Source organism: Plecotus auritus, assembly GCF_963455305.1.
Source record: "Plecotus auritus genome assembly, chromosome: 4".
NCBI lineage: Eukaryota > Metazoa > Chordata > Mammalia > Chiroptera > Vespertilionidae > Plecotus > Plecotus auritus.
The window spans coordinates 116,861,367-116,882,304 of NC_137775.1; the positions used below are offsets into that span (position 1 = coordinate 116,861,367).

General features: G+C 39.8%; 1 protein-coding gene across 1 annotated transcript in view; it reads left to right on the forward strand.

Moving 5' to 3' along the window:
• Positions 1-20,938, forward strand: part of CFTR (CF transmembrane conductance regulator) — a gene marked incomplete at both ends in the record, with an annotated part of 212,507 nt that overhangs the window by 130,916 nt on the left and 60,653 nt on the right. Inside the window, 3 exons of the mRNA XM_080664132.1 lie at positions 9,426-9,463; positions 9,931-10,181; positions 17,954-18,033. Of these exons, the coding sequence (XP_080520258.1) occupies positions 9,426-9,463; positions 9,931-10,181; positions 17,954-18,033 (369 nt within the window). The remainder of the gene's footprint in view (positions 1-9,425; positions 9,464-9,930; positions 10,182-17,953; positions 18,034-20,938) is intronic.

Consider the following 20,938-nt stretch of genomic DNA (forward strand, 5'->3'; position numbering starts at 1 on the left):
TCCCAAAGTTCCCTTAGACTCTCCTCCTGCCTTTTAATTTTTTTTTTCTAGAAGTTGCTTTTCTTGGGTATTTTTTTCCATCTTGTCCTCTAGCTCACTGATGCGGTCCTCTGCTTCTTCTAGTCTACTCTTGATGCTTTCTATTGAGTTCTTTACAGCAGTGATGTCATTTTTCATTTCTTCTTGGTTCTTCTTCATTTCCTCTTGGTTCTTGCTCATATTGTCGAATTTGTCTTCCATTCTTTTCAGCCACCTTATGACCATTTCTCTGAATTCTTTTTCTGGAAGGTTGCTTGCCTCCATTTCGTTTACTTCCTTTTCTGGTGATGCCTGCTTTTCTTTCATATGCGGGCTGCTTCTTTGTCTCCCCATGGTCTCTCTTCTCTGGGTGTCTGGTTATGTAGTTCTCTCTCTCCTGGGTTGATTTAAAGGCACAAAATACAGCACTACCAGGTACAACTCACAAGGCACTGAACAGAAATGTATTCACGATATTAATAACCTCCAATAAAGGTGACCACCAGAGAAAGGCAAATTAGGTGATAGGAGAGAAAGAAGAAGAGGAAAAAAGAAAGAAAGAAAGAAAAAAAGAAAAAAGGAGTGTGAAAATGAAATTGGGAAAAGGGAAAGTAAAGAGAAAAAAAAAAGTAAGAGAGACAAGAAAGTGACTAAGAGAGAAAGGGGAACAGACTATATATATTGGGGATAAAACTCCAATAGAACAATCACTAATCCCAGCAAATGCCAGCAACAAGTGCCTGGGGATTAATACAAACTACAACACCAACTAATATGGATTGAGGCAAGGGAAAGCTGAAGCACAAAACAAACAAAAAAATAAACAAAAGAAGAATAAGCAAAACAATCTCACAAAAACAGCATAAAAATTGGATATAATCTACATTCAAGCAAACAACAACAAAAGGACAGAGAGAAGGACAAGTTTATGGATAGCTCAGACAGCGAAGGGAGAGGTGTATGTGGACTTGGAGCAGGGGATTAGAGATTAGATATGTAAGTAGGGTGAAATTTTAACAAGGGGTAAACAGAAAGAATAGGGAAAATCTAAAGCAGTAAAAGGGTAAGACAAACAGGACACTGAAAAGGGGGAGGTTAGGAAGAGAGTGATGGCCTAAAGGTAGAGTTGAGATAGAGTAAAACGATGCTAAAGGAAAGATAAAAAATAGAATGTAGAACCCTAATCCCAAAATAAAATGAAGAGAAAATAAAATGACACTTTAAAAAAAAAAAAAAGATAAAATAGCAGTAGTAATAATACGGATTGAAAATAAAAATGTAATCATTAAAAAGGTAAAATCAAGTGATGAAAAAAGAAAAAAAAGTTTCTTGATTAAAGGATGCAAAAAATGAAAATAAAAAAAAATAAAAAAATAAAAAAATAAAAGGTAAAAATAAAATGTGAAGTAGTGAAGGTCATTCACTTCCTCTGTTTTTCTGTTTGGCACGCCTGTTTCTCAGTCCAGACAGTATTGCAGTTCCCTGCGATCCACTGCTCTTCGGTGTTGTAAGCCAGTCCTGATTTTAAGCAGGCGGTGTGTCTTAATTTCTCGTATTCCTTTATTTTTGATTACGCAAGAGTCAATTTGTGATTCAGCCCCTGGGTGGCAGTGTTTCTGGATTGACTTCCGGGTCTATCTATGGCCTCTCTAGGCAGTGTTAGAGCCTTCTTTCCCTGTGGCACTGCCACCGGCCTGTGGGCGTGGTCTGCCTCAGAGCTGACTCTCTGATGGTCACTCCCCGCTCCGATCCCCAGGTTCCAGAAAAACAACTTTCCCCTGCAGTCTCCCAGGGTGTCCCCAACTGGGTGATCCTATGTATTGGGCTTAGTAATCAGAAGCAAGGATTTGAGGAGGAAAAAGCCCAAGTGTGCGAACTCCAGGACTGCGAGTAAACCCAGGCACAAAGGGAGCGCACGGGCTGCGCGTAAGTCTGGACTGCCTGAAATTCTTAGGGTGTCCCTGCACTTCAGATCAAAATGGGTTGCTTTTTAGAGTGCCCTTCTCTTAGCAGCTCTGAGGACCCCTTTCCACAATCACAGATCACGCCAGCCCCTACAGCCACGGATTTTTCTAGGCACAGACTTCCCTGGTCCTCCAGCTCCCGCAAAACGCGCGTTCCTCTCTCCCGCCGGGACCAGAGACCTCACCTTATCCCAGGCGAAATCTGACCTTTCCGTGGTGGAGTGTAGAGCTCCTCTGAACCCGTGTGCTTGCGCCAGTTGGGGAGCGTTGTTCTGGGGCTCGCAGCTGTTCCTGGGGTGCCGCCGTTGTGGATTCTCAGGCTTCAGATAAGCTCCACTTTCCGGATCAAGATGGCGCAGACTCCGCGTCCAAGCCCGCAGCTCCGGGAGGGGACCCAGCCGCAGTTGGTGCTGCCAGGTCAGGGGAACCCCGTTCAGCAGTCCCCCACCTCCTTCTGGAATTCAGCTGTCTCCCAACCAGCCAACAAACACTCCTTGTGCGTCCCTCAGCTGTTCTTTCTTTCTGCTCCGGGACAAGGCTCGGAACACGTCTGTCTATTCCGCCGCCATTATTCCCTCTCTAATTGCTAATGTTTTGAACCTTTGCATTGACAGATCACATTTCTTGATTGTTTTCAATTTATAGTGTTAATGTAAGAAAAAATGGTCCTATCTGAAAGTGGTGGTGATTTATGTTAATTTACAGGACCTTTGTCTCATGCAACTCAATAGAGTTGAACTTACACATCTTCCAAAATGCTGTAAAATTTATTAATTAGTTATTGAGCATTGAGCTGCTGTACCTGTGTATAATATTATTAGCTCAGTTAATCAAGAAGATAGTGGTCCTTTGTCTTTGGGTTAGAAACTAAATAACAACAGAAGATGCAAATGCTGTATAACTACCCATTATTAGTTGAGCTGTCAAAATTATTGTTAAAAAATGTCTTTTTAATTGACAAAACAATTGATAATGCCATTTTGTAAGCAAGAAACAATATAGTAAATAAGCCTTTGTGGCCAATATCTTGGAGGCATTGCCAATTAACTGGCTCTCATAATTTTTTAAAAATATATTTTTATTGATTTCAGAGAAGAAGAGAGAGGGAGAGAGAGGGAGGAACATCAATGATGAGAGAAAATCACTGGTTGGCTGCCTCCTGCATGCCCCATACTGGGGATCCAGCCCTTAACCCGGGCATGTGTCCTGGCCGGGAATTGAACCATGACCTCCTGTTTCATAGGTCAATGGTCAACCCCTGTGCCACACCAGCAGGGCTGGCTCTTATAATTTTGAATGAAAAAACATGGTGATAGTAGACAAATAGTAATTGTTTTAATTATGCGCACAATTTTGCAGCTAAACAATTTTCACTGATGTTCACAATTCTGGTACCTTATTTGAATCAAAATTTACATAGTTTAAATTTCTTTTATTAAGCTCCTTGATAACAGTGTTCCTCTTTTTCATTATCTTTGAAATATCTCATCAGTGCTTTGGAAGATAGTTTAGTTCTTTTAAACCTTGTTTACAGCCTCATGCTCATCATGATCAGAGAACTTAAAGAAAGGTTAAAATATATTTCTTGGTGAAAGTGATTTAGTTTTAGTTTTTAGTTTTCATAGGGGCTGTACTTCAATTTAGATTTTATTATATACAGTAGGTTTAATATGCTTCTCTTTTACAGTACTGAATACATAGACTTTTTAAAATTTTTAAAGTGATACACTGAAAAAATTAGTTTGGTGTGTTTATTGCCACTTATCACTAGTATGTCATTTTGATAAGGGTCAGTCTATCATTATACTTTTGTACCATTTTTCAGACTATAGAATAATATCTTCTATAAGTTCTGAGATCTTAGCACCAAGGATGTAGGCTATAAAATTTTTATGTTGGTCTTTCTGGTGTTCTTGCTTGGCATCATTGACTAAATAGAGAGGAAAATGCAAATAATAGACTAGGAGGCAGTTTCCTGGCTCCTTTCACACAGGAGGTTATTGTTGTTGGTTGGAGTATCCACAAAATCCTGTGTAGTGCTTTCATTCTGTGATTTTTAAGAAATGTGTCAGAGAACTGCTATATCTTATTTTTTTATGATTTCCCTTCTGTCTGTTAATCAGGAATCCCTGGGTGGCTTGGACATGTAATATGCTCTCATAAGACCACTGCTGCTATTGATAGACAGTCATCCTTGTAAGGCAGCTTTACTTAAATTGGGTCTCAGTTTTAGGACATGATTTGACCTATGAAGCATTAAAATCATGTGTTAAGTTATGACAAGGTGTCACTTTACTATCGCTTCCTGTTATTCATTCAGCCTTTAACTCACTCAACACATACTTTTGTAGTTCCCTCAATATGCCAGACACAGTGTTTTGTACTATGCGTATAGTGAAGAACTAAACAAAGCAGACAGATGGAGCGCATGAATGTACTTAGGTTTATAATGTTAAAAGAACATTTACAAAGCTGTGTTCCTTTGGTAAAACTCAAAATGTGAATAGTGTTTTCATAGGTATTCATTTAACACAGATCTCATTTAGTGACTTGGGAGGTTGTTCTGAATTCTGTACATGTACAAAGCTTGTGGGATAAATTGGATTTTGGTTCTTTATCTTTACATAACATGTCACCTTCTTTTTCCAATGTGTTTTCTATATGATCATTGTATACTTTCTCTCTGTTGATATCTGTAAGTATATTTTAAATTATTCTCTTATCTATTACTTTATTTACAGATTTACCGAATACCAACTAGGTATTACCAGGTATTGTGCTAGGAATTGAGGGTACCATGTGAAAGAGGGCAATTGACTTCTCTCTGCTCTTACAAAGTACTTTCTGAGGGAGGAGAGAGATACTAAATACAGTTTGATGGAAATAATTACAGAACATGATAAGCACTAGGAGGAAATACATTGCTTTAACATAAAGGTGGGAAAAGGAGGGTGGACAGGGAGGCCTTTCTGAGGGAATGACATTCACTGACACCCAAATGATGAGAAGATTCAGACATACAAACACCGGGGTAAATGCAAAGGTCTGTGAAGAGTTTGGTAAATCATGGAAACTGAGAGGAGGCTAGTGTAATTGGGGGGTGGGAAAGAGAAGCAAGCAGCATGTGGTGATGTAGAAAAGTAGGCCAGAACTGGACTCCCAGGACCCCTGACTCTCTTAAAGAGCTTACATTTTATTTTAAACTAGAAGTCCAGTGCACGAAATTTGTGCACGGGGTGGGTGTGAGGAGGTTTCCCTCAGCCCAGCCTGTACCCTCTCCAATCTGGGACCCCTCGAGGGATGTCCGACTGCCCGTTTAGGCCCGATCCTGGTACGATCAGGCCTAAACGGGCAGTCGGACATCCCTCTCACAATCCAGGACTGCTGGCTCCCAACTGCTCACCTGCCTGCCTTCCTGATTGCCCCTACCTGCTTCTGCCTGCCAGACTGATCACCCCCTAACCACTCCCCTGCCAGCCTGATTGATGCCTAACTGCTCCCCTGCCAGCCTGATTCCCCCTAACTGCCCTCCCCTGCAGACCTGGGTCCCCTCCAACTGCCCTCCCCTGCAGGCCTGGGTCCCCTGCAACTGCCCTTCCTTGCAGGCCCGGTCACCTCCAACTTCCCTCCTCTGCAGGCCTGGTCACCCCTAACTGCCCTCCCCTGCAGGCCCGGTCACCTCCAACTTCCCTCCTCTGCAGGCCTGGTCACCCCTAACTGCCCTCCCCTGCAGGCTTAATTGCCCCCAACTGCCCTCCCTTGCAGGCCTGGTCCCTCCCTACTGCCCTCCCCTGCTGGCCATCTTGTGGTGGCCATCTTGTGTCCACATGGGTGCAGCCATCTTTGACCAGATTGGGGCAGCCATCTTGTGTGTTGGAGTGATGGTCAATTTGCATATTACTCTTATTAGATAGGATGCAATAGGAAGCTTTTAAAGGCTTCAGGCAGAATGTGATGTGGTCCTTTATGTTTTAAAAAGCTCATTCTTGTCTTGGCCAGTGTGGCTCACTTGGTTGAGCATCAAACTGTGCACTGCAAGGTTACAGGTTCTATTTCCAGTCAGGGCGCATGCCCAGGTTGCAGGTTTGGTCCCTGCTTGGGATGCATACGGTAGGCAACTGATCAATGTTTCTCTCTCACATTGATGTTTCTCTCCCTCTTTCTTCCTCTCTCTCAAAATAAATAAAACATTTAAAAATTAAAAATAAAAGCTCACTCTGCTGTATGCAAAATGGATTGGATGTGGGCATGAGGACAGGCAGAGACATCTGTTATGACTGGAAGGGATTACTGTTATCTACTAGGCTTAATATCTAGAGCGTTTCGAACCTTCAGTCATATTTAAAGGCCTCTGCAGATTTTCACAGTGAAATATCTGGTTTTGTCTTTTCTGCAGTCAGTTAAAGTTCTTCATGATAGAATTTTGGACTATTATACCTTATTTGCTTGTATTCACATTTTTGAGACTTTGACAAACCAAGTCTTATCACATTGCCATTGGCAGTTTTCTTCTCTTTCAAACCTATTTTCTTTAGTTGTCAAAATCAGAATTGTATCTCACCAGGGTTCCTCATAGGTCCTGGATATATTCTTGCCCTAGTTCTACATTACATCTTCTTTTTGAAACCATAATATAAGGATTGACTACATACTTGACTAACTTTCATCTATCACTCCTAAGATATTTAGTAATTCATTTAGCAAATAAGTCTTTCAAAGGTAGGTATATGACTTCTCTTTCCATACGTATATACTATGATATTCTACACTCATATCCATTTTATTTTAATCATGTAGACAAATTACTTTCATAATTTTAATTCTAGCTTCTTAAATATTGGTTTTTACTTTTCATCTTGGCTCCACTTGCAAAGTTCATTAATCATCATCTTGGCCATTCATGGATATATTCTTAGAGAATGCCATCATCAGATCCCAATGCCTAACATGGATATATAACAAATAATCTGTCTGCACACCTACATAACTAATAGTTATTATAATCTATGCATACATTGTCCAATACAGTAGCCACCAGCCACGCATGATCATATAACTTAAATAAAATTAATTAAAAAAATTTTTAAATTTGGTTCCTCATTCACATATACTAACCACATTTCAAGTGATTAAGTGCCATATGTGATCACTGGTAACAGTATTGAACAAGGCACATATATAACACTCGAGGCCCAGTGCATGAAATTCATGCACTCAGGGGCAGGGGAACAGACAGGGGAGGGGAAAGGAGGGTCCCTCAGACCAGCTTGCGCCCTCACGCAGACTGGGACCCCTTGCTCCTTACTGCCTACCTGCTCACTGCTTCTTACTGCTCGCTTGGCTCGCTGCTCCTTAGCTCTGCTGTAGAGGCGGGAGAGGCTCCTGCCACCGCCACTGCGCTTGCCAGCCATGAGCCCAGCTTCTGGCTGAGCGGCGCTCCCCCTGTGGGAGAGCACTGACCACCAGGGGGTAGCTCCTGTATTGAGCATCATAGCATCATAGTGACTGGTCATTCCACCAGTCTTTCCACAGTTCGGTCGATTTGCATATTAGGGTTTTATTATATAGGATTTCTATTATTTAAATTTCTATTGGACAGTGCTGGTCTACACTGTACTGTTTTCTATTACATGGAATGATGTTTAAAACCCTGAAAATAAAGACCTTTTTGCTTTAACCATACAGGATTGCCATTCTATCCTAAACTGTGTGAACTTTTATAATCTGAAAACATTCTGGAAATGAAATGATAGAACTTGCTTACTCACTTGTTTCTATATGGTCCAAGTATATTTGCTAAAGTCATTATGTCAAGTGTTTGGAAAGGTATTTGTTTCAGTCAATAAAAAGAGTTTGGGTTGCAGGTTCCATGTCTCTATCCACAAGAGCCAGGAAATAACTTTATATTACACTCATTAGATAAGTTCTTTGGAAAATTGCCTTGGTTATTGCTCCATAGTAAATGCTATAAAATATTTATTCTGGGATTTACTCACATCCAGAGAATGTTGGCAATACCAGCATTGTTGACACTCCTTTAATTGGAACGAAGTGGGACTATAATAACCAAAGAGAGACTCAGAAATATATCCTTATCTACATCCTTGAGTGTCTTGATTAGTCTTAGGAAATAGAAAAACATTTGTACTGGAACAAAGACTTTTGACATAGATTATTGTTGAGTTTCTTGTCATCTTGAGTTTCAAAGAAATAAGGGTAGTTTTTCTCTTTATAAATACAGTGCATAAAGGCGATGTGTACAATGAAGAAAAGTAGGAAAGCAAGATTGATGCCATTAGATTTTTCAGCATTATATTCCTATCTGATATGTGAATTTAACTAACACAGATACATCTGTTTCAAGTATAGGACTTCATAATGTAATTTCTTTCTTTTTTTAAATTTAATTTTATTGTTTAAAGTATTACAAATAGTAGGACATATGTCTCCTTTTTTTCCCCATAGACCTTCCCCCTATAATGTAATTTCTTAATTAATGCTAAATGTTCTTCATAAATTTTTATATAGTACTTTTACATACTTAAGGTACATTTGAGTATGAAATAAGACATAGATTTCTCATACCAAGACTATTTATTTCTTCCTTACTTATTTTTATGCTGTGTTCATTTTTAAATTATTTTACTTATAATTTCTTGTGTGTGTTTTTTTTTCTATTTGAATTTTTGGTATAGTTATTATTGAGCAAATTGTATCATTTCAGTCATTTCTAGTATTACAGTTGTGGAGTCATCAACAGAAGATTGTTTTTCCACAAGTTTAAGAGACTACAAAGTCAAATTGATATAAAACAGATCATTTACATATCAAAAGAAGTAACAAAAAAACCCCACATAGTTGTTAAAATTTTGTTTTGTTTAGTTATAGCATAAAACATTTGTCCATCAGCCAAAAGTTTCCACCTGAGAAAGCCCAAATAGTACCAATAGTGTATGTTTTATCTTGAATGCACCTTATCTTTATTCATAAACTGTGAGTTTTTGTACTGTTGAGACTTTTAACTGATTTTCATAAATAATAATCTCATCTCTTCCAATAATTAATTGGTCTCATAGAGATTAGCCCCTCATAATCATTGCATGACAAATGAAATTATTTATCTGATTATAAATAACCAGATAAATTATCCGCTAGCAGGTGGAGATTAGTCTCTTTATAAGAAAAAAAGTTTATTTAAAACATTAAGTTATGATCTTAACTCTCCTGTGAGGTAATGAATACTTCCTGTTGAATGAAGGATAAAATGACAAAGTATTTAATTCAGTGAAATTTAAATCTCATTAACTTACTACAAATAATGGAAAGAAAATGAAATTGTGTGTGTTTTGATGTTGGTCATGGTGGAATTAGAGGTGGGTTTGGGAAGAACAGGTAAAGATGGCGGGGAAAAAAATCAACTGTGTCTTGATTGTTCCATTCCAGGTGGCTGTTTCTTTGGTTGTGTTGTGGCTACTTAAAGAGTGAGTATTTCATGTCCTATTGTGGATTGTATTTTGTTACTATTGATTATTTGGGTTTTATTAAGTATTGTAATATCCACTGTGCTTCATTTCCCTACAATATCACAGGAGTGAAAAATGGAATTATTTTGTTTAAAATTGTGAGTATGTGCAGATCCTGCAGCTTTTCACCAATTTCTAAAGAATTCAGTTGTGTTCAGTTTCCATGAAACACAAGGAAAATATTTAAAACATTATATATTAGAATTTTCTCTGAGTACATAATAAGAATTCACTTTATCTATTTCAATGGTGAAAAAGTTTAATCTACTTTCTTGCAATAGTAAATTCTTAAGATTAACATCATAAGCTCTGCTAATGAAATATTTGTGTTTCTTTAGACTCAACTTCTGTTTCCTTTACATATAGTATTGGAAATTCAATGGGAAGGTTTTGTAGCTGAGTAACCATTTCCCTTTTCTTTACAGAACACCTCCTCAAGACAAAGGGAATAGTACTGCAAGTACAAATAACAGCTATGCAGTGATCATCACCAGCACCAGCGCATTTTATGTTTTTTACATTTATGTGGGAGTAGCCGACACTTTGCTTGCTCTGGGATTCTTCCGAGGTTTACCACTAGTGCATTCTCTAATCACAGTGTCGAAAATTTTACACCAAAAAATGTTACATTCTGTTCTTCATGCACCTATGTCAACCCTCCACACGTTGAAAGCAGGTACTTGACTGGGTTTACAAACTGAAGCTGCTGATCCATCGCCAAAAGGGCCTGTGATGTAGTTGGTTTTCTAGAAGTAGTGTTGGCTTTGCACAGAGGCATCTGAACTTTGTTGAGCTTCCTTATGACAGGCATGTACATTTCTCAGATACTATAGACTGTCAGATATTGTTGCTCTTCACATTTCTGTATCAGTTAATTGGAGTGGCTCAGTTTGTTAAAAAGCGATGCTGATGGCATTGCAATAGCAACAGCAGGCCTTTCTGTGTCAGTTGTTCTCCATTCAGCTGTTTGGCCTAACCACTTCATGGCATGTTGCTGCCAATGTTCAGTATTGTTGAAAAGAGTAGGAGATTTGAAGCAATCAAGGAAAACATAGAATTCTTTTACAGATAAAGTTTTTGGTGGAGTAAAATAATCTAGTTTCCTGTAGCTGTTCAAAGTTGATCATACAAATTGGTTTCGGGTGGGTTTTTTTTTTCTCCTTTTTTTGGCGGGGGGGGCGTGGGTGGATAAGGTTGTTGGTGGTTGAAATCCCAAATGTCTTTTTTTTTTTTAATGGAACACTTCACGAATTTGCGTGTCATCCTTGCCTAGGGGCCATGCTAATCTTCTCTGTATCGTTCCAATTTAGTATATGTGCTGCCTAAGCGAGCACCCCAAATGTATTTTTCAAGTATTTTTTATACCATCATAGAGGTTGGTAAAAGGTTAGAAGCTTTCAGTTATGAGTAGGCCTGAGAATTTAATGTATAGTATGTGACTATAATTGCTAACACCTCATTGTACTATTGAAATTTGCTAAGAGAGTGAAGCTTAAATGTTCTCACCAAAATAAATAAATAAATAAAGGTATTGAACAAAAACAAAAAAAAGCGAGAGAGAGAACTCATGGACATGGGCAACAGTGTGGTGATTGTGGAAGGGGAGGAGGTGGAAGTGGAAAGGGGCATAGAAGACATAAATGGTAATGGGAAAAATAAAATAAATTTTTAAAAATGTGGATATGAGAGGTGATGGGTATGTTAACTCAATGGGAGGGATCCTTTTACATGTATCAGATCATCATGTTATGCACTTTAAATACCTTACAATTTTATTTGTCATTTATACCTTAATAAAAATAAAATCACAAAAAGTAAGAGCAGTGAAATAAAGACCAAAGATTAAACAAACAAAACAAAAACGAAGGGCAATAAGGTACGTTGAAAGTAATCAATTCCATTAATTCTCCTTTAGTCAAATTGCCATTTAGAGTTTAATAAGGAATTCCCCAGGTTTTATCCTTACAGCAGTCTGCTGAGCACTCACTTTGTGTGGTACTAGCCAGGGTTTGGTAGGAAAAGATGAATGAGGCACAGTTCCTGCCCTGGAAGAACTCGCAGACAAAGGGAGAGGAGGTAGACACAGAAGCATTTGATTATAAAGGAAAGAATAACTTCCAGGATTGAGGATTTTAGAGTGATTTGTATCTACAAATCTCAAGATAAGAAATATCAATCTATTTTTTTCTGGTTAACAAAATTTCAGTGTTAGTTTGCAGGAAGATCTTTATATTTATTCTGAAGTCCTTGTGGGTCACTAAAGCCTTGCCTCATTTGGATATATTCATCACCACCATATGTTTTATTTATTTATTTATGTTTAATTCTTTATTGTTTGAAGTATTACATATAGTATTACATATATCTCCTTTTTTCCCATTGACCTCTCCTCAGCCACCCCCACCCCCCAGCACATGCCCTCACCCCCCTAGTGTCTTTGTCTATTGGTTATGCTTATATGCATGCATATAAGTCCTTTGGTTGATCTCTTACACTTCCCCCCCCCTGCCCGCCCCCCGCCTTCCCTCTGAAGTTTGATGGTCTTTTCGATGCTTCCATGTCTCTGGCTCTATTTTTGTTCATCAGTTTATGTTGTTCATTAAATTCCACAAATGAGTGAGATCATGCCATATTTTGCTTAGCATAATGCTTTCCATGTCTATCCAGGCTGTTGCAAATGGTAAGGGTTCTTTCATTTTTATAGCAGCATCGTATTCCTTTGAGTAGATGTACTACAGTTTTTTAATCCACTCATCTGCAGATGGGCACTTAGGTTGTTTCCAAATCTTAGCTTATAAATTGTGCTGCTATGAACATAGGGGTACATATATCCTTTCTGACTGATGTTTCTGTTTTCTTGGGATATATTCCTAGAAGTTGGATTACTGGGTCAAATGGGAGTTCTATTTTTAATTTTTTGAAGAAACTCCATACCAGTCTGCATTCCCACCAGCAATGCACAAGGGTTCCTTTTTCTCCACATCCTTGCCAGCACTTGTCATTTGTTGACTTGTTGATGATAGCCATTCTGACAGGTGTGAGATGGTACCTCATTATCGTTTTGATTTGCATCTCTTGGATGATTGGCCACTTTGAGCATGTTTTCATATGTCTTTTGGCTTTCTGTATGTCCACTTTCGAAAAGTGTCTATTTAGGTCCTTTGCCCATTTTTTGATTGAATTGTTTAACTTCCTTTTGTTAAGATGTATGAGTTCCCTATAAATTTTGGAGATTAGGCCCTTATCGGATATAACATTGGCAAATACGTTCTCCCATGCAGTGGGCTTTCTTGTTGTTTTGTTGATGGTTTCTTTTGCTGTGCAGAAGCTTTTTATTTTGATATAGTCCAATTTGTTTATTTTCTCCTTAGGTTCCATTGCCCTAGGAGCTATATCAGTAGAGATATTGCTATGACATATGTCTGATATTTTGCTGCCTGTGGATTCTTCTAAGATTTTTATGGTTTCTCATATTATGTTTAAGTCCTTTATCCATTTTGAGTCTATTTTTGTCCATCGTCTAAGTTGGTGGTCTAGTTTCATTTTTTTTGCATGTATCTGTCCAATTTTCCCAACACCATTTATTGAAGAGACTGTCTTGACTCCATTGTATGCTCTTGCCTCCTTTGTTAAATATTAATTAAGCATAATGGCTTGGGTCAATTTCTGGGTTCTCTGTTCTGTTCCACTGGTCTATATATCTGTTCTTGTGCCAGTACCAGGCAGTTTTGAGAACCGTGGCTTGGTAATATAGCTTGATATCTGGTATTGTGATCCCTCCAACTTTGTTCTTCTTTCTCAAGATTGCTGTGGCCATTTGGGGTCTTTTTTTTTATTCCATATGAATTTTTGGAGAGTTTGTTCTAGGTCTGTGAAATATGCTGTTGGTATTTTAATGGGGATTGCATTAAATCTATAGATTGCTTTGGGTAGTATGGATATTTTAATGGTGTTGATTCTACCAATCCATGAACACGGTATATTCTTCCATTTGTTTACGTCTTCCTCTATCTCTTTTTTTCAATGTCCTGTAGTTTTCTGAGTACAGGTCTTTTACCTCCTTAGTTAAGTTTATTCCTAGGTATCTTAGTGTTTTTTTTTTGTGCAATGGTAAATGGGATTTTTGTTGTTTCTCTTTCTGTGAGTTCATTATTGGTGTATAAAAAAGCCATCGATTTCTGGGTGTTAATTTTACATCCTGCTACATTGCCTAATACATTTATTAAATCTAGTAGTTTTTTGATGGAGTCTGTAGGGTTTTCTATGTACAATATCATGTCATCTGGGAAGAATGACAGTTTTACTTCTTCTTTTCCAATTTGGATGCCTTTTATTTCTTCTTGTCTGATCACTATGGCTAACACTTCCAGTACTATGTTGAACAGGAGTGGTGAGAGTGGGCATTCCTGTCTTGTTCCTGTTCTTAGGGGAAATGATTTTAGTTTTTGCACATTGAGTATGATGTTGGCTGTAGGGTTGTCATATAAGGCTTCTATTATCCTAGATATCCAAAATATGGCCGCCGTGATGTCATCACAAGATGGCCGCCACAAGATGGCCTGCAGGGGAGGGCAGTTGTGCATGATCAGGCCAGCAGGGGAGGGCAGTTGGGGGCAACCAGGCCGGCAGGGGAAGGCAGTTGGGGGGAACCAGGTCAGCGTGGGGGGGGGGCAGTTGGGCACCATCAGGCCAGCGGGGGAAGACAGTTGGGGACCATCAGGCCAGCGGGGGAAGACAGTTAGGGACCATCAGGCCAGCAGGGGAGGGCAGTTGGGGGTGATCGGGCCAGCAGGGGAGGGCAGTTGGGGGCCATTGGGCTGGCAGGGGAGGGCAGTTGGGGGTGATCAGGCCAGCAGGGGAGCAATTAGGGGGTGATCAGGCTGGCAGGCAGAACCAGTTAAGGGCAATCAGGCAGGCAGGCAGGCGAGAGGTTAGGAGACCACAGCCGGATCGTGAGAGGGATGTCTGACTGCTGGTTTGGGATTGGGCCTAAACTGGCAGTCAGATATCCCCCGAAGGGTCCCAGATTGGAGAGGGTGCAGGCCGGGCTGAGGGACATCCCCTTCTCCCCCCCGCCATGCACAAATTTTGTGCACCAGGCCTCTAGTGTTGAGATATGATCCCTCTATTACCATGTTTTAAAGCTAAGAAATTTTAGACCTAAAAGGAATGTTAGATACCTTGATTCAATAATTTTATTTTTTTAATGGAAAAACTGAGACCCCGAGAAGATAGAGAATTTGTCCAAGTTGTCAGCAGCCATAAATGGGCAATGAGAAGTACTGGAAAGAGCATGGGAATTGTTTGAGTCCTGGCTTGTCACCATATGAGTGATGATTATGTTCAAGTTACTCTTCTGAGCCTGAGCCTTGCTTTTGTACTTGTAAAATGGGGACCTCAGAGGATCATTGTGAGGATAAAACAGGCAATCTTCTTCCTGTTACATAGCCAACATGAAATAAACGTCAGTTCCCTGTTGTTCCTTCTGAGGGGCCTTATTTCCACGTGGGTGTACTTTCCATCCCCCTCTTTATGTTTCAGAGCTCCTCATTCCCTTGAACACTACACATAGTGGTTAAGAACCTTCTCTCTTTCATAATTAAATGGTTACCATTCTTTTCATTTTCTCATTCATTTTATTTTCCAAACTTTAATCTGCTTTGTAAAATGATTCTGAATCATCTCTGTTTTTGCATTTTTCCTTATGCTCGTGAGCACTGAAATAGTAAGAATCTTCTCTCTTTCATAGTTAAATGGTTACTATTCATTTCATTTTCTCATTCACCTTATTTTCCAAACTTTAATCTGCTCTGTAGAATGATTCTGAATTATCTCTGTTTTTGCATTTTTCCCTTATGCTGATGAGAACTGAAATAGTAAGATGACCTTACAACATGTTCTTTACCCACCCCTACCCACACCCCCAATTTCTGTATGCAAGGATGATGCTTTATTTAAAAAAAACATTGTGTTACTGATTTATGGCCCATTTCTCATTATGTTACCTACATATTCTCTGCTATAATCAGCAGCAACCAATACTTCCTTGCCTTTATCAATAATATTTAAATCAATAAATATGCATTAAATAATTCCTACATATAAGGCTTTTGGATGAGCGTTATGTGTAATGGAAAATAAATGTGACGAGGTCCCACTGACCTCTAGCAATTTACAGTTTAGAAACAGATAAGACATGTAATACAAGCGACTATGATATAAGACATGGGTATAGTCATTATAACACAGAGGTGCTGACAAGATATAGTAAAGTTATTAAGTGTGTCCAGAGGAGGAGCTGGTGCAAACATTGATGCTTTTTTTGTAGGAAAGGCTTCTTTGAATTGGCCCAGGAGGGAGAAGAGACATAGATTTGACAAAGATGAGAGGAAATGGTTTTCAGGCAGAGGGAACCTCATAGCAAAGGCAGGGAAGTAAGAGAGTGTCGAGAGTATTTAAAGAATAAACCAAGCCCTAGCCGGTTTGGCTCAGTGGATGGAGCATCAGCCTAGGGACTGAAGGGTCCTGGGTTTGATTCCGGTCAGGGCACATGCCCGGGTTGTGGGCCCAATCCCCAGTGGGGGGCGTGCAGGAGACAGGCGGTCAATGATTCTCTCTCATCATTGATGTTTCTTATCACTCTCTCTCCCTTCCTCTCTGAAATTAATAAAAATATATTGTTTTTTTAAAAAAAGAAGAAACCAAGAAAGGGATTTAGTTATAAAATTAGTCACAGGAGAGTAAAGTACAGCATAGAGAATAAAGTCAATAATATTGTAATAACTATGGTGCCAGGTGGGTACTAGATTTATTGGGGTGATCACTTTGTAAGATATATAAATATCTACTCACTGTTTTGTACCTGAAACTAATATATTATATGCCAACTATAATTAAAAAATAAAGTTTGTAAAAGAATCAAACAATTTGGCTGAAACAGAATGTTTGAGTAGAGAAGGCTTGTATTAACTGTTTAAGGCCAAATCATAGATGGCATTAAATATTAAACTAAGAATTTTGGACTTTATCCTGCAGTTAATGGGGGTGTTGGTGAATGATAAGATTCACTATCACTTTGTTTGTACATCATTATGTTATGGTTTCACTAAATCTAGACAATGAATTCTTCAAGGACACGGAGCACAACGTTTTCAACTGTGTTACCTCAGTGCCTTGCATTATGTCTGATGCATAGTAGACATCTCATATATAATTCTTTTCTACATAAAGAAGAAATTACCAGACTTATAAATGTAAGTCCGTACTTTAGAAAACATGCTGAAGCTTAGATTGCCAGTGAAGAGGGTAGAAAGGGAGAACATGGCTGAGGATGTACATGTGTTGTAGGTACTGGAGAAGCCACGGGTTCTGCAGAGGTGAGTCAAAAAGGGAGGAAGTCAGAGAAGGAGAGCTATACGGTCTGACTACAGGTGTAAGTGAATGATGAGAACATAGCCAGGCTGGCAAGTGTGAGATTGTAGTAGGATGAGTACCCATTCCTATCATAATTTGTGATAAGGGCTCTATTAAAGACATTAGTTTTGGCCTGAATCTTACTGCAATCTATCCTATCTAATAAAGAGGGAATATGCTAATTGACCATCACTCCCTCACAAAGATGGCTGCACCCACAGCTGAGGCCAAGTTCCCTTAAGGAGCCTTAACGAGCAATCAGCAGGGACCTGAGGCTACACCCTCCCCCACCCCTGTGGGGCTTGACAGGGGACCTCAGGCTGTGCCCCCCACCCAGGGGGGCTTGACAGGGGATCTCAAGGAGCGCTTCCCATCCTGGTTCTGGGTTAGGGGACCTCTTGACAGGGTACTCAGGCTGCGCCCCCCACCCTGGCACCAGGTTGGGGGACCTCAGGCCACACCCCCCACCCCAGTATCGGGCCAGGGGACCTGAGGCTGCAGCCCCCTGCCTGGCAGGGCTTGACAGGATACCTCAGGCTGTGCTCCACACCCAGCGGGGCTTGACAGGGGATCTCAGGCCATGTCTCCCACCTGGTGGGGCTTGATGGGGGACCTCAAGGCACGCCCCCTGCTCCATCTGGGGGACCTCAGGCCACGCCCCCCATTCTGGCCCCAGTCCAGGGGACCTGAGGCTATGCCCCCTGCACGGTGTGGGACTGGCCGGGTCTGGGTCTAATGCGATTTTGAGGTGCATGTGGGTGGGCGGGGACTTGACTCTGGGTCCCCCTTTTAATGTACATGAATTTCGTGCACCGGGCCACTAGTATTTTATAAAGTTTTAAAAGTGGGAGGAAATAACTTGAACACAGTTCCTTAGAACCTTTGTAGAACACTAAATTTTCTACATCTTTATTTGATTACATGCTAAGTCTTATTTGAGTTCTGAATGCTTCCACTATAATCCAGATTTATGAAATATTAATGTATTTTTAAGATTACTGGTTGTTGAGGAATTTATCTTCTTTTATATTACAGGTGGAATTCTTAATAGATTTTCCAAAGATATAGCAATTTTGGATGATCTTCTGCCTCTTACCATATTTGACTTCATCCAGGTTTGTCTTTATAAAATAAGTATGATTGTCTTTGCATTTGTCATGCTTTTAAAAATAATTAGGAAAAGAAGTAAATGGGTTTTTGCATATTTTTCATTTGCTTGAGAGTTGAAGTCCTATCTATTGTATGAATTTTGTCAATATCAAAAGTCTTCAAAGTAAGCATAATTTTAGTAGATTCAGTGACAACTTTGAACTCTTTACCTGACCCAAACCCAAAGCAATTCCACATTAAGATGTAATAATCATCTACTTGGGAGTGATTTGAGTTATAATAAACCACCTTCCCCCAAATTACTGTCCATGAAGTATGATATGACATTTTTGACATCAGCATCACTGTTTGATGGAAGTCACCTACCTCCAGAGGGCTCATGTTAAAATGAAAACCAGTTCTTTGGTGGGCTACAGTTTCAACCATGAATACCTTGGCACAGATTAGGTAGCCATCCACCTCACAGTAAGGACCATAATGCAGGGACAGAATTATAAATAAATGTTCAAGAAAGTGAGAGGGGAAAGAAAAATGCAGGACTAGTGAGGACTATCCTTGGGTGATAGAGATCTAAAGAGGCCTCCAGTGCAGCCTAGCTTTGAGCATGTGTCTCTGGTGTGTGGTGATGACTGGTGGTGAGAATAAAGAAGAAGGGGATGGAGATAGGGGTAAGCTATGGGATACTGCATTAGGATTCCATAAGTGACAGGACTGGAGGTGTGTTGTGAATTAATAACCTTGGCTGTTGGACCAGGTTTAAAAACAGCTCCTGCCTGACTTCAGTCGAGCCCCAGAGAGCAAATGCCACAGTCTCCATGATCTCCTTGGTGAGACAGTTGGAACAAGATGCACCCCATCTTGCCATGGGTCATTCTCTCCTCCCACCCACTTTCACGCTCCCTTACCCCTCAATAATAATACATTATTTGAGAGAACCCATAAAACAAAATAAGGGCTACCACATTTGTGTATATACAACCAACATTGGCAAGTGCAGAAAAACCAGATTGCCAGTTTGCCTCATGTAAAATGATGGGCAGGATCAAATGCATTAACTGTTCTAAGTGAACTTTAACTTTTTGGATTTCCTTCAGTTGCACTGTTGAGGGATATAACTCAACAGTGGCTGCTGGAATTCTTTAACTGGTGCTTTGAGTTTGTGCATTTGAAGGAGTGTTTCCTCTGACTTTCTTTAATGATGGACGTTGTTCCTTGTTTCGGGAGTGTAAATGACTGTTCCCAAATATAATATTGTGAAATCAGGTACAAACTGGAACATGGATATTTTGACATGATTGCAAAGGATTCATGATAGTTTTTTTTCCTACTTTTGTAGTCTACTGAGTATTTTCTGAATCAATATAAGGATCACTTCATAAGTCCTTCTGAGAGATTAATTTTTAAATATTCATTTTATAAATTAACAATTTTTGACACAGGGATGACTCTCAAATGCTTTCTCTTTGGCAATTTGAATAGTTTCTGCTTAATTTCTGATGTTGGGATTCTTTAGTTCTTGTTTCACAAGGGTTTGGTCAGGGCTCTTTTAATATCCCTGTTTTATTTATAGAAAGGTCTGCAATAAGGAAGCATAATATATGACAATCAAATATAGTAAAAATCTGATTAATTTCAATGTTATTAAAAAATTATCACAGGGGCTCCTTTAAATTGTGAGCTCCTCTGTGTGCGTGTGTGTGTGTGTGTGTGTGTGTGTGTGTGTGTGTGTGTGTGTATACATATATGGCTCCTTTAGAGAGAAAGGGAGAGGGAGAGAGAGATAGAAACATCAATGATGAGTGAGAATCATTGATTAGCTGCCTCCTGCATGCCCCCTACTGGGATCGAGCCCGCAATCCAGGCATGTGCCCTTGACCTGAATTGAACCCAGGACCCTTTAATCCACAAGCTGACGCTCTATCCACTGAGCCAAACCCACTAGGGCTCCTCTGGTTATATTTAATTATGTTCTGATTAATTTAATTCTAGATACATTTCAGGAACAAATTTTTGTACAAAGAAAGCATACCTATAAATTTCCTTTTAAAAATTAATTATAAATAAATGTTCTCTTTACTCTATTTTCTAACATTTGATAATGTTCTGGCAATTTTGCTTTCTGGATTGGAATATCATATAACAAAAATGAAGATCCAGATTCTAGTCTGAAGATACGACTATTTATTTTACCTTAACAAGATACTTAATCTCTAAGGGTCTGAGCTTTCTAACCTGTAAAAGGAGGAAGTTAAACCTGATGATGGTCACTTGTACTACTGAAGGTATCTGCTTCAGATTGGCACAATGGAAGTGGACCATAGATGGCAACTTGAAGCCAAACAGAGAGAAACTGTATTCTAGCTCTTACTTATCTCTCTGTTTGGATGAATGATTTTTTTTTTAATGAAACAGAAGCATACACATTTTAAACTACCAAAATATTCTCTTCTCAGCCTCAAAACCTTTAGGTCTTTTTTTATTTCTTCTCTCTTATATACAACTAGAGGCCCAGTGCACGAATTTGTGCACCAGTGGGGTCCCTTGGCCTGGCCTGTGGGATTGGGCTGAAACAGGCTCTCTGACATCCCCCAAGGGGTCCCGGATTGCGAGAGGGCGCAGGCCAGGCCAAGGGACCCCACTGGTGCACAATCAGGGTGGGGGAGAGACGCGAGAGGTTGTCCAGCCGGGGAGGGACCATGAGAGGGCTCCAGGGTGTATCTGGTATGTCTCACTCAGTCCCGATAGGGCCAGACCCTAGCAGCAAGCTAACCTACTGGTTGGAGCGTCTGCCCCCTGGTGGTCAGTGCATGTCACAGCGAGCACTTGAGTGGCCTTAGCATATCATTAGCATACTATGCTTTGATTGGTTGAACGGCTGACCGGTCAACCGTACACTTAGCATATTAGGCT